The 13652-nt window shown below is 44.5% G+C and overlaps 1 protein-coding gene across 2 annotated transcripts; it reads left to right on the top strand.

Moving 5' to 3' along the window:
* Positions 1-7319: 7319 nt before the first annotated feature.
* Positions 7320-12820, top strand: aqp10a (aquaporin 10a). 2 transcript variants are annotated; one of them, XM_066721560.1, is made up of 6 exons: positions 7320-7663; positions 7901-8027; positions 9942-10079; positions 11019-11137; positions 11354-11571; positions 12312-12820. In XM_066721560.1, the coding sequence occupies exons 1-6, from the start codon at positions 7571-7573 to the stop codon at positions 12505-12507; spliced, it is 891 nt and encodes a 296-aa protein (XP_066577657.1). In that variant the 5' UTR covers positions 7320-7570; the 3' UTR covers positions 12508-12820. The 2 variants fall into 2 exon arrangements, with proteins under 2 accessions (XP_066577657.1, XP_066577658.1); XM_066721561.1 differs by lacking the exon at positions 7320-7663 and having other exon boundaries at positions 7794-7927.
* The last annotated feature ends 832 nt before the right edge of the window (positions 12821-13652 follow it).

Raw genomic sequence — 13652 nt, forward strand, 5'->3', positions numbered from 1 at the left:
GAACAAGACAAGAGATCCAGGAATCGTTAACAGGAGAGACGGCAGTAGCTCATAAACACAGGAAGGCATAAACAAGAGAAAAGCCTTGGACTCTTGTACTATACACAAACAATACTTAGCACTGGAGATGGGACATGGAAGGGCTTAAATCAGGGGTTCCCAATGTCTAGTGATGGAGGGCCAATTTATGGAGGTTGCATGGGATGGGGGGCCACAGTAGGAAATTAACCACAGATAAAAACGAAATATGTCCCAAATCATAACTGTTTATTTCAAATACATCTCTGTTAGGGAAATGTGATGAAGGGGTTTCGGTCAGTAGTTCACCCTCCCGACAGCAGAAGGCATCAAACTTACCCGGGACTTCCCTTACCTTAGGTCTTGTGACCATGGCAGAAGCCATCTTTATGAGGGTCGGAAGCGCGAGTATGTAAATCCTAGCCGCCGGAGTCAAGTGTCGGTCTGCAATTGTTGTTCCACTGACTACCGGGGCGGGGCGCTGCATACTAAAGAGAATGCGCTACAGTGTTCAGGGTTAGTCCTAGGCAGAAGGCGGAGACAAGGCGGGAGGGAGAAGTACTTTTGAAAAAAAAGGACGTGCGGTTTGTTTTTTTGAAGGGCAGGAGCCTTAATTCTGTTTGTTTGGTTTTCTCTCTGGGTATACGGGTTTTTGTTTTCTCTTCTAGAGTCACCCGAAGAGGACTGAGACGTTATGGCTCCTTGATTTGATTAACCCCAGCACTCCCTCCCTCACGTCGCTTTATTATTATTATTGTTTTCTTTTCTTTTCCCGTGTAATAAATAAACTGGACAATCCATTTGTGCTCACACTCCTCACAGGAATATTAATGAACTTTAATTGTTGTTTTTTCCCCCAAATTACATGTGCAATTTGTAACAGCAAAAGGTTCAGAAAGGGTAAAAATATAGTAAAGGTTTAGAAAAGGAGTGGTTGAAGGTTGGCCACACCAAACATCATCGAGGGCCATATTTGGCCCCCAGGCCACACTTTGGGAACCACTGGTTTAAATACTTGGAGCTGATGAGCTGGGTGTCAGGGAACATGTGAAGTTAATTGATGAGGCAGGGATTGATTATTCAATAATCGTGGAAACAAACAGGAGGCTAAGAAAAAGACAAAGCAGGGACAAGGGTGACCTCTGGTGGTGATCTTGGAGAACTCTTCTTAGGACATGACAGTATGTGCAATCATGGCCAAAAACATTGAACTGTTTTCAAATCATGCACAATTTCTTCCAGAAAACTGTTGAAATAAATAAAAAAAAAACTTTTGGTATCCACATATGTATGTATTTGGTTTGCAGTTCAACAAAAAAAAAGAAATCTGAAAAATGTACTAAATCTTAGCTTATTCTATAAAAATGGTCTGGACAATATTATTGGCACCCTCTAGAAGTAGTTATAAATAATTAGATTTCAAACAGGGGATTCTCATTTACTTTGGAGTTGAACTCACCTGTGTTGAGTTGCAGGTGCCTGCAATATAAAAAAACTCATTCAACTAGTTTGAATTGAGAAGATGACTCATTCTCCTGTTTTGTGTCACTGTGTGTATCAGAAAGAGCATGGATAAAAAAAAGAAAACCAGAGAATTGTCTGAGGAGGTCAGACACAAGATTTAAGCCTAAACATCCATCTCCAGAGACCTTGATGTTCCTGTTTCCACCATACCTAATGTTATCAAGAAGTTGTTTAAGGCCTATGCCACCTTAGCCAACCTCCCTGGACGTGGCCTCAAGAGAAAACTTGATGGAAGATTTCAGCAAAGGATTGATCGAATGGTGAAGAAAGCACCTTGATCAACTGCCACACAGATTCAAATTGACCTTCAGGCACAAGGTACGACAGTTTCACCTCACACCATCCGTTGCCAGCTCAATGAAAGGGGTTTATATGGTATGAGACCAAGGAAGACCCCGCTGCTGAGAGACAGAGAGATAAGAAAGCCTGACTGCAATTTGCCAAAACACACCTGAACATGCCAAAATCCTTCTGGGAGAATGTCCTGTGGACAGATGAGAGCAAATTAGAGCTTTTTGGTAAAACAAACCATCTCTGTGTTTACAGAAAACAAAATGTCATTTTGATCAAAGACTGTGCTACCAAATATTAAGTCTAGGGTGTCAATAATTTTGTCAATGCCATGTTTATTTTCTGAATTAAATGGATTCAGTTCTGAATCAAAAATGAAGGTTCTGTAATATTGACGGTGAAATAAATAAATGTGGAGACCAAATACGTTGGTCAATTTCAACTTATTTTTAGGGACAATAGTGAGTTATTTGACAAAAGTGCCAGTATTTTTGGCCATATATATAATCATATGCTACAGCACAATGTAAAACATATGTATAACTTCGACCCGACATCCAAGGCCTAACTAAGGATCTGAGAAATACACTATTCCAGTTAGATAAGTTATCTATATGTGCTCTAGACACAACCTCACAGACTCTGCGGATGAAGTTGGTGGTCACAATTTCTTGGCAATGAAACCACAACTGTTCCCCAGGAGTGGAGGGCTGGGGCTGTGCTCTCTCAGGAAAATGCAACAAACAATATAACTCATATACCACACCAATATCACAAAAAAATACTTTAAACAAAATAAATAAAATACTATAAACTCCAAAGCATGAATAATTAATGATCATTACAATCTAATCAAACCATTAAAATCATTAAACCCTTTTATTAACAATGGGCAACTTAAAAACTATTCTCAATATTGCACCAGACAGACATGAATCGATAATTTGTCAGGGAGACAAAGGGAGAAACTACAAGGACAGCAGCAGCAGGCTTCACTCTGCAATCTGCAAGCCGCCCTGCTGTGAATTTGAATCAAAACACCTTACAAAAGAAACAGTAAAAATGAACTTAGACTTCCACTAATCCCTTGTGCAAAATAGAATTTAAATGAATCGTCCCACTACCACATCTCCTCTCGTCTATTCTCCAGCTTGCCTCCAGAGGTCGTCATCGCCCACATATTAACCTCACATTCCTAAACACAGTCATGTGCACCTGTTCACCCAGCTCCCTTCTCCCATTGGTTTATGACTCCCTACCTTGTTTACTTCTTCTTCTTCTTCTTCTTCTTCTTCTTCTTGAAACGAAGCTTTCTAAAGCATTGAACCATTTGACGCTATTGTACCTAAAAAAGTGTCACTGTTTTGATACATGCTCTCCACAGTGCTGGTCAATGCTCGGTACAGCGACTGTATCGAGTGATACAGCCGTCCTCGATACATCATGTGATAAAAAAGAGTATAATGCTTCATAAATGTTGCTTAGTCACCAAGGTATAAGTAACACTATGTAATTGTTTAGCTCTGTGATCAATATAGAGAACGGATGTTGAATTTATAAAGGCAGTCATATTTATGTGATGAATGACGTATGTTAATTAAGTAGCCACGTCAAATAAATGCAATTTACTGTAAGTGTAGTCTACATTTCATATAGCCTATATAGTAAACAGTTACATATATTTCATATTCATATATCTAGGGATATGGTTGTGTAATGACCCAAGTGATGCAGATATAGAGTATAGCCTACATTTTGATTATCAGATAGACGTGCTTGTGACATGCAGCGCTGGGGCTGGCAATATCTATCTATATCTATCTTGCCAAGCAGCCACCCCTGCACCTGTGCTGCAGGCTGCTCCAGTCTGACCCGTGCAGCTAGCCATCCTATAAAAATATGACGGCTCTCCAGATTGCTATGAGGGCTTTGTTCTACAATACTCCCTGTACTTTGCCAATCTTCCCACCTCCTTTCCATCGGAACAAAGCAAAAATAGCATCGTCGTCCAGGATCCTGCCCTGTTGTCTCCAAGACTTCCATGAGTACTTCTTTGTTCTCTGGTGACGCCTGATCAATGTCTTGTCCAAGCACGGATCCAGCTTAAAACATGTGTTTTTGTCTGCGTTGCTAGATTCGGGGTCCGCAGGAACTTCATAGATGGACGAGTTGTAAATCATCTTAATATTCCTCTCTCACCATGCTCACCTCCTCTGTGCCTTTGGGCAGTCAACAATTAACTAATCGGTTCTGATCCAGTGTCCCAGAGAACTCACCCCATAACCTTCTCCATCGGCCTGCTGCACACTGAACAATTGTCCTTATTGGTACTAATAGATTCCCCTGCAGCTGTGTTTAGCAAATTGCAAGCCTCACATCTCCCTCCACACCATCCCTGGGACTGCGCCATCGACCTGCTTCCTGGTGCATCTCCTCCTCGGGGTTGTGTCTATCCTCTGTTTCTTCCAGAGTCACAGGCCATGGAGGATTACATCAAGGAAGCTTTGGAGCTTGGCATCATCCACCCATCCACGTCACCCACCGTGGCCAGCTTTTTCTTCCTCTCCAAGAAATACGGTGGTCTCAGTCCCTGTATTGATTACAGGGGGCTCAATGCATTAACTGTAAAATATTGCTAACCTTTGCCCTGAGTGCCAGCAGCCCTGGAACAACTCTGAGGAGCCAGAAACTTCACAAAACTTGATCTGTGCAGTGCCTACAATTAAATCAGAGTGAGAGAAGAGAATGAATGGAAGACTGCGTTTCTCACTACAAGTGGACATTGAGTACTTGGTTATGCTCTTTCTGTCTGGTCAATGCCCCCTCAGTCTTCCAAGACTTTGTCAATGAAGTAATGCGAACCTATTTGAACCAGTCTGTAATTGCATACATTGATGACATTCTTGTATATTCCAATTCTCTCTCTGAATCTCCCAGTTATGACAGGTCCTGCAATGTCTGGTACAAAATGGTCTCTACGTGAAAGCCGAGAATTGCGAGTTCCATAGACAGTGTGTGAGTTTCCTGGGATACATCATTGATGCTGGAGGAGTCCATATGGATAGGAAAAGGTGAGAGCAGTGACAAAATGGCCTCAACCACACACAGTTAAAGAATTACAGTGCTTCCTGGGTTTTGCAAATGAGACGCACACAAAATGTATGGTCACATTGTGTATTTATGTGCGCTATATTTATTAAAATAACTTTATTTTATTTTTGGGAAAACATGTAACTGTAATACTGCCACTGGAGGGAGTTAGCTTGTTGTCCTGGAGGTGTGCTTTGGGGGACAAGGTTTCCGGTTCCTTATTTTGGAGCAGGGCTATCTGCACACTACAGTGATCATCTCCAGTCTCTGATTATTTGTCCTGTTTTACAGGTATTATTACCTGTTAAGTGGCCCTCTGTCTGGGGTCTGTTACACAAACATTTGTCGCGGATTTATTCTCAGCTTCAGCTCTGTTTCCTCTACTTTAACCTCTCTCTTGAAGGGCTCCGCACAAACTTTACTCTCGACTGAGGCTGCCAGTGATGCATTCACAAGACTGAAGACACTATTCACAACTGCTCCCATATTGAAGCATCCGGATCCTAATCTGCCCTTCGTTGTGGAGGTGGACGCCTCAGAAACTGGAGTAGGGGCCGTGCTCTCCCAACAACAAGAATAGCCAGCCAAGCTCCATCCCTGTACCTTCTTTTCTCACAAACTATCACCTGCAGAATGTAATTACGACATCGCAAACCAATGGTGACATTGGTTGGAGGGCTCCAAACACCCCTTTCTGGTCCTAACCAATCACAGGAATCAGGAGTACATATAGGCTGCCAAGCTTCTCAACCCTTGTCAAGCTCGCTGAGCATTGTTCTTTACTCACTTTCAATTCACTTTGACCTGTCGCCCTGGATCTAAAAATATAAAAACTGATTCACTCTCTCGCCAGTTCGACTCACCTCACACTCCTCCATTTTATCACCTACCTGTGTTGTGGCTCCAGTCCAATGGAACATCTGTGAAAGGATTATGAGAGGACTCACCTTGGATCCAGCTCCTTCCATATGCCCATCTGACAAAACCTACGTCCCTTCATCTGTGCGCTCCCCACTCCTGAGACTGCATTCTTCCCTCACCTCTGGACATCAAGGGATTCACTGCATGATAGCCCTGGTGCAAAGACAATTCTGGTGGCCCACCCTGAGACAGTATGTAACCCAGTTTGTCAATGCCTGTACCACATGCTCAATCACAATTTTCACGACTTTGTCCCGCTGGTCTCCTGAAACCGTTTTCAATTCCACAACGTCCATAGAATTTGTCACCGATCCTCCTGACTAACTAAGAATATCACCTTTTCACATCTCCCTCCTGAAGCTAGTGGTCTTCGACCCCTCACCTCTTACTACTCAGACCGTACCTGACCCATCACCTCCTCCTCCTCTGGATCTCAGGGATGGTCCTGCCTATGTTGTCCGGTCCCTGCTTCAATCCTGTCACCACCGGGGGAGCCTGCAGTACCTCATCGATTGGAACGTATATCGTCCTGAGGAGCGTTTGTGGGAGTTTTCTACTGATATTTTAGATCCGACCCTGATCGAGGACTTTCATACTGCCCATTCTGATGCTCCTTCTCCTCGGCCCCGGGGCCATCCTCGTCCCCGTTGCCGCTCTGTTCCAGCTGGTGCCCTCCCTGGGACTGGGGGTACTATCACATCTCCTCTCTCCTATTCCCCAGCTCGCCTCCAGAGGTCATCATCTCCCACATATTAACCTCACATTCTTTCACAGCCATGTGCACCTGTTCACCCAATGCCCTTCTCCCATTGGTTTACTCCCTACCTCTGTTATCTGCTTCCGTCTGCCCCTGTATATATATCCCTCTGTCTCTCTATCTCTTATCCTAGATAGACAACTCCAAGGATTATTATTATCTATGTCCTTCTGTGCCTTGACCTCTGTATTCCATTTCTTTGACTACTCTTCTTGATTTCCTGGTTTTGACTATTTGCTCCCTTGATTGACCTCTGGACTGTTTACTAATTCTACCTTCTGGATTTACCCCTTTGGACTGTTTGCCTTGTTTCACTGCCATGATCGAGTCTGCGCTTGGTTCTCTCCTGCCCTGTCCTGGTAACCGTGACAACCTCCATACAATTCAAAAACCGAATCTGTACACTCACTTTCTTCCCATAAACTTAATCTCTCTCTCTCTCAAAGATTGCAAAGCGCTCCAGACCTCTCTTCTCTCTCTGCAACACGGCATATATAGAGACTCTGCTGTACTCCTAGTGTCTCTCTGGGTTAGATTTAAAACCTAGACAGGGATCAGACTGATACAGAAATGGGAGTCCAGGCCAAGCAAGCACACGTCTTATCGTATGAAAGCACAGGCCTTCGGGAGATAACATTAGTGGTATATTTTTACATTATTGGGGATGAAGGTCAAATAACTGATATCTAGCTAGTACAACCAGCTGTGGTGCTGAGGGTCACTCACTCATTCACTCACTCAGTCAGCCAGCCAGCCATCCAGCCAGTGTGTCAGTCAGTCAAGTGAGCCAGCCAGCCAGCTAGTCACTCAGTCAGTTAGTCAGCCAGACAGTCAGCTAGTGTGTCAGTCAGCCACTCAGTCCAGCTATGCACAGTGCAGTTCTGCAGGTGGAGGAGTGACTGGATAGAGCTTGTGGACAGACCGACTGGACCGGCTGACTGCTGGCTGGAATTGGATGTGTACCCAGACATGTTGATGGAGCGAGCCAGGCGGGGGCTGAGGCTGAGCAGCCCGCTGGCAAGAGAGTGCCTTAGTGAGTTTATGGGCACGTTTGTCCTGCTGGTGAGTACACTGCAACTGGCCCGAGGTCATACAGTACAGCACAGTACAGCATGTTATAGCACAGCATGTTACAGCAAAGCACAGTACAATGTGTTATAGCTTAGCACAGCACTATAAAGCACAGTGATTTGTAGTGTCCAGTCAGTATTAATGTACTGTAGTTTCCAGTCAGTCAGCCATTGTTAATGTCCTGCAGTGTCCAGTGCATGCTGATGTCCTGTCTCTGTGTCCTGTCAGCTGTTTGGCTGTGCAGCCTCTGCGCAGGTGAGGACGACGGGGGGTGAGAAGGGACAGTACCTGTCCATCAACCTGGCATTCTCTGTAGGCGTGATGTCGGCCATGTACCTGTGCATGGGGGTCTCAGGTAACGTACTGTCAACCCCTCCCCCCCCTCCATCTCCTTGTTTCGCCCTCTTTCTTGGCAACTTTCTCTCTCCATCTGTCATTTCTTCTCGCTCTCTATAAATCTGTCAGCCTGTCTGTCCCTCTCTCTTTGAGTCTCTAACTATGTCTGTCTTTGTCTCTCTCCATGTTTCTGCTTCCTACTCTCTGTCTCTATCTCTATCTACCTCTCTCTCTGTCCGTCACCCAGTTTTTCTCCCCCTCACAAACTCTCCATCTCTCTTTTACGAAGGGGATGCAGAGAAAGAGAGAGAGAGAACTTTACAGTGGTACAAAACTATTAATAATTATACAAATAATAAGTGTCCCCTCTGGTTGCATTAATGTGCGGAAAATAAACAATAACCTCCACGAAAATCAAAATGATGTATCTTTCTGAAGGGTCATCAGTTCTTCTTTTTTCCTTTTCTTTTCTTCTGTTTTTTTTCTTGCATTCTCTAGTTTATTTCCTTTTTGTTGCATGGTAAAGAATAGAAAGGAACAGAAAATCAAGAAAAACAAGAAAAACACAAAACTGGAAGAGAGTGTTATGTGCTTGTGATCGTGTGTGAGTATGTGTGTGCATATGTGTGTATGTTTGTGTATGTATGTGTGTGAGTGTGGATGCGTGTGTGTTTGTGTGTGTTTGCAGGTGCATGTGTGTGTGTGTGTGTGTGTGTGTGTGTGTGTGGACTTTAACACACTGCTTACATAAGCTGCTATCTGCCAGGTAGGCGTGGTGCTGCGTGGGGCACTGATGTTATCTGCTGTACCTTGTCACTGTATGACACTTTCTTCCTGTGTTTACGATGCACTGTGTTTTCTTATCACAACCCTCCTCAGGGTCAATTACAGCTAATCCAGCAATCGATCAGTCAATCAATCCATGCTATGTGATACAAAGCCCTTCACAGTGCCCTGTGACAAGGTAACAAGGTAGGGATAGTGAAATATGTATCAGTTGCAATAGGCATTAAAAGTGTATAATTTACTCTAATGAATTAATTAGTGTCAATAGATAGGTCAATAGAAGGACAGGGACAGATTATTACAGTATCAGTTTAAGATATATAAGCAAGGTTATAAAAGTGAATTTAGATAGGAGTTGAAAATTGCAGCACGTGGTAATTCAGTAATAAATATAACTAATAATAAAAATAATAATAAACCTCTTTGCCCCCACCCCTGTTTCATCCCTCTCTCCTTCTCTCACCTCTTCTCCTTTCTATTCCTCTATCCTCCTGTCCTCCTCCTGTCTGCACCTCCCTCTTCTCTGCCCCACCTCATTCCACTTGTCCCCTCTCCTTTTCCATTCTCTCCCCCCTCTTTCCCCCTTTCCCCCTCCTCATTCCCCCCTCCCTCTTTCCCACACTCCCTCCCCCCTCTCAACATCACTCCCTCTCCCTCTCTCAATTAAATTCAAGGTGCTTTATTGACATGCCATATATAATGTATTGCCAAAGTATTACAAAAGGAGACACACATGATAAATAGATAATTATAATTATAATATAGGTGGGGGGATGAATACATTATAAATAAATACATTACAAAAAACACAAGCATATATACCACATCCTTGTTATTACAGTAACAATCATTAACAGAGCAGCAGAAAAACAGGAGAGAAAAATTTATTTCAAATATATTGGTGGAGATATCCTCTCACAAGCTCTACTGCTGTGGGTGGAGCTCACTGGTGCCCCCCTCAGTCTGTGACATGCAGCAGCTATATACTAGGCTGTGGGTCAATCTCCCAGAAGGACATTTGTGTGAAGCGTGGGAAGGACCTGCTGATTTCCCTTGTTAGAGAGTGTTATGTGCAGTGCAGGAACAAGTGCACTCCTCTCTCTCAATTCCTCTCTCTCTCTCTCGCCACCTCCCTCTGTCTCATCAGGTGCTCACCTGAACCCTGCAGTGTCCCTGAGTTTCTGTGTGCTGGGGCGGCTGCAGTGGCCCCGGCTGCCCTGCTATGCTGTGGTCCAGGTGCTGGGCGCCTTCACAGCCTCGGCCGTGGTCTTCCTGCAGTACTACGGTGAGAGCATTCCTCTGCATAACAACAGCACACTAGATGAGGTTCCTGCCTGACAACCTGATTTTATGATTTCACCGACTTATATATATATTTTATAGGTGTGTGTGTGTCTATAGAACCGTAATTAATGTTTTATATAAACTGTATTATGTTTTATATTAATAATAATATGCAGACCAAGCAAAGTAAATGTATTATGGTAGCAACAACCACTTTGCAAGTTGTTCAGGGCATACCCTCTAGACATTTCTGTCAATAATAGAAAGGATCAAACTGCAGAGAGAGAGAGGGCCCACAGCTGTTTGTTAAAAGTCTGTTTGTGGACTTAATCTTTTCTCCAGATAGGCAAGGAACTGTTTTTGTTAATGAGCGATTGACAGTTGTTAAATGATGACTGTGGGATCGGACCTTTCCTAGTATATCAAAGGAAGACATCTGTTCTTTGGATCCCACACCTCTTCCAAGGAAGACTACCATGAACATTACAAGGGTCAGAAATCTGACCTCAAGATAACACTCTGGCAAACCCCCAGTGACAGACCCTGGCCACAGACTCACATGCCCTGCAATGTATAAAAGGCTGTCCACTTCTGATGTTCAATAAGTCTCTGCTGAGATAGAGTGCTTCAATGTCGGGCCCCTTCCAGGCCTGGCATGTTAAATAAATACATCATCTATGCATCCAGAGTGGGTTCTTCAGTGTCTGTATATCATCATGTGTCAGTGATTGGATAAAGGTGTCAGATCAATAATTTAATAATAGAAATGTACACATATTCAAAACAGACACTCACTTGCCTACACTGACACACAGTCACAATCTGGCCAGTTCTGTATGCTGGGAACTATCGTATATTGGACACCAGCTACTTTGCCGTTCCTTAGATTGAGAGGCAATATAAATGCTGTGTCTTTCTCCCTCTCCTCTTCTGCCTCCAGACGCGATCATGGATTTCTCGGGGGGCAACTTGACAGTGACTGGCCCCACAGAGACGGCGTCCATCTTCGCCACCTACCCCTCCCCCCACCTCAGCCTGTCTAGCAGCTTCATCGACCAGGTCCACCAGCACACACACGCCCTCACAGCCCGCACCCTCACACCCTCACAGCCCGCATGGCCACGCCCATGCCCACACAGCCTCATTGTCCGCTACGACGCCCTACTCTCTGCTATGATGCACCCCATTGTCGATTTTGCAGGAAGACACATGCAGACTAACAATATCTCTGTCTGTTTTGGTTTCCTTTGGCTCTGACGTTGCTGTGGTTGCTAGGTGATCGGCACGGCTACGCTGTTGCTCTGCATCCTGCCCCTTGATGACAAGCTGAACAGCCCTGCCCCCCCCGGCCTGGTGCCCCCACTGGCTGCCGTGGTGGTGCTGGGCATCTCCATGTCGATGAGTGCCAACTGCGGGGCCGCCATTAACCCGGCGCGTGACCTGGGGCCCCGGCTGTTCACCCTGACCGCAGGCTGGGGGCCTGAGGTTTTCACGTCAGTGACTCTGTGCATACTCTACATTCCTCAATACACTCCTATACACTTCTCTATACACACTGTACACTGCTCTGTGTTGTATTCTGCTCTGTATACTGTTCTATTCACACTGTACACTATTCTAAATACTGAACACACACTCTCTATACACTGCTCTATACACAGTACACTGCTTTATTCACACTGTACACTATGGTATACACACTGTACACTACTCTAAATACTGAACACATCTCTATACACTCTCTATACACTGCTCTATGCACACTGTACACTGCTCTATATGTGGTATACTGCTCTATACATACTGTACACTGCCCTATACACTCTTTATACAGACTGAATACTCCCCCTCTCCCTCTACCCCTCTCTCACTAAGCCAGTGGTGGCGAGGCTGCTCTGTATGCTGTACACTACTCTATACACTCTGTTCACACTGTACACTTTATATACACACATTACACTGCTCTATACACACCATATACAATCTCTATACACACTGTCAACCCTACACTGATCTATACACTCTCTATACATACTTTACAGTCTCTATAAATATTCTATACACTGTACACTCCATACACATTCTGTACATTGAACACAGTAGACTGTACATTCTATACTCACTGTATACACTATAACCTGTACTCACAAAATCTCCCTCTTTTCCTCTTTCTCTTCTTCTCACCATCCCTTCCTCCCTCTCCATCTCGACCTCTCTTTCTGTCTCTCTGCAGGGCATACTCTCACTGGTGGTGGGTACCATTAGTCGCCCCAATGCTTGGTGGAGTTCTGGGCTCACTGCTTTATCTCGTGTTCATCCAGTGGCACCTCCTTGACCCGGACAGTCACCCTGGCACAGAACCAGAACCCGGGTCTGAACCCATGGCCAAAGGAGTGGGGAAGATGGAGAGAGAGAGTATAAAGCTGTAGGTGGATGTAAATATCCTATCCTATCCTATACTATAGTCCACACAGCGCTGGCTCCAGTCTGGCTCTTCCACACACACACACACACACACACACACACACACACACACACACCTCTGAATCCCTGGTTCACTAACTGACACTTATTTTCCTAGAAAACAAGGACAGTTAAGCAATGAGTCTGATGGAAATAACATGATGTGTACATATGTAATTCCCTTGTGTGTGTATGTGCTTTCAGGTGATTGTGGTCAATGTCTGTGGCTGGCTGTGTGTAATAAAGTTGAAAGGGATGAGAATAAACTGTACAACGTGATCCTGTTGTTTTGGTGTGTGTGTGTGTGTGTGTGTGTGTGTGTGTGTGTGTGTGTGTATATATATATATACACTCACCTAAAGGATTATTAGGAACACCATACTAATACTGTGTTTGACCCCCTTTCGCCTTCAGAACTGCCTTAATTCTACGTGGCATTGATTCAACAAGGTGCTGAAAGCATTCTTTAGAAATGTTGGCCCATATTGATAGGATAGCATCTTGCAGTTGATGGAGATTTGTGGGATGCACATCCAGGGCACGAAGCTCCCGTTCCACCACATCCCAAAGATGCTCTATTGGGTTGAGATCTGGTGACAGTGGGGGCCAGTTTAGTACAGTGAACTCATTGTCATGTTCAAGAAACCAATTTGAAATGATTCGACCTTTGTGACATGGTGCATTATCCTGCTGGAAGTAGCCATCAGAGGATGGGTACATGGTGGTCATAAAGGGATGGACATGGTCAGAAACAATTCTCAGGTAGGCCGTGGCATTTAAACGATGCCCAATTGGCACTAAGGGGCCTAAAATGTGCCAAGAAAACATCCCCCACACCATTACACCACCACCACCAGCCTGCACAGTGGTAACAAGGCATGATGGATCCATGTTCTCATTCTGTTTACGCCAAATTCTGACTCTACCATCTGAATGTCTCAACAGAAATCGAGACTCATCAGACCAGGCAACATTTTTCCAGTCTTCAACTGTCCAATTTTGGTGAGCTTGTGCAAATTGTAGCCTCTTTTTCCTATTTGTAGTGGAGATGAGTGGTACCCAGTGGGGTCTTCTGCTGTTGTAGCCCATCCGCCTCAAGGTTGTACGTGTT

The sequence above is a fragment of the Amia ocellicauda genome, chromosome 14 (genome assembly GCF_036373705.1).
Source record: "Amia ocellicauda isolate fAmiCal2 chromosome 14, fAmiCal2.hap1, whole genome shotgun sequence".
Lineage (NCBI taxonomy): Eukaryota > Metazoa > Chordata > Actinopteri > Amiiformes > Amiidae > Amia > Amia ocellicauda.

Excerpts from the sequence above, each read along its gene's own strand:
- aqp10a (XM_066721560.1), top strand. The coding sequence starts at position 7,571 with ATGTTGATGGAGCGAGCCAGGCGGGGGCTGAGGCTGAGCAGCCCGCTG. Across the intron at positions 8,028-9,941 it reads CCTGTGCATGGGGGTCTCAG|GTGCTCACCTGAACCCTGCA; the intron begins GTAACGTACTGT and ends CTGTCTCATCAG. Across the intron at positions 11,572-12,311 it reads TGGGGGCCTGAGGTTTTCAC|GGCATACTCTCACTGGTGGT; the intron begins GTCAGTGACTCT and ends GTCTCTCTGCAG.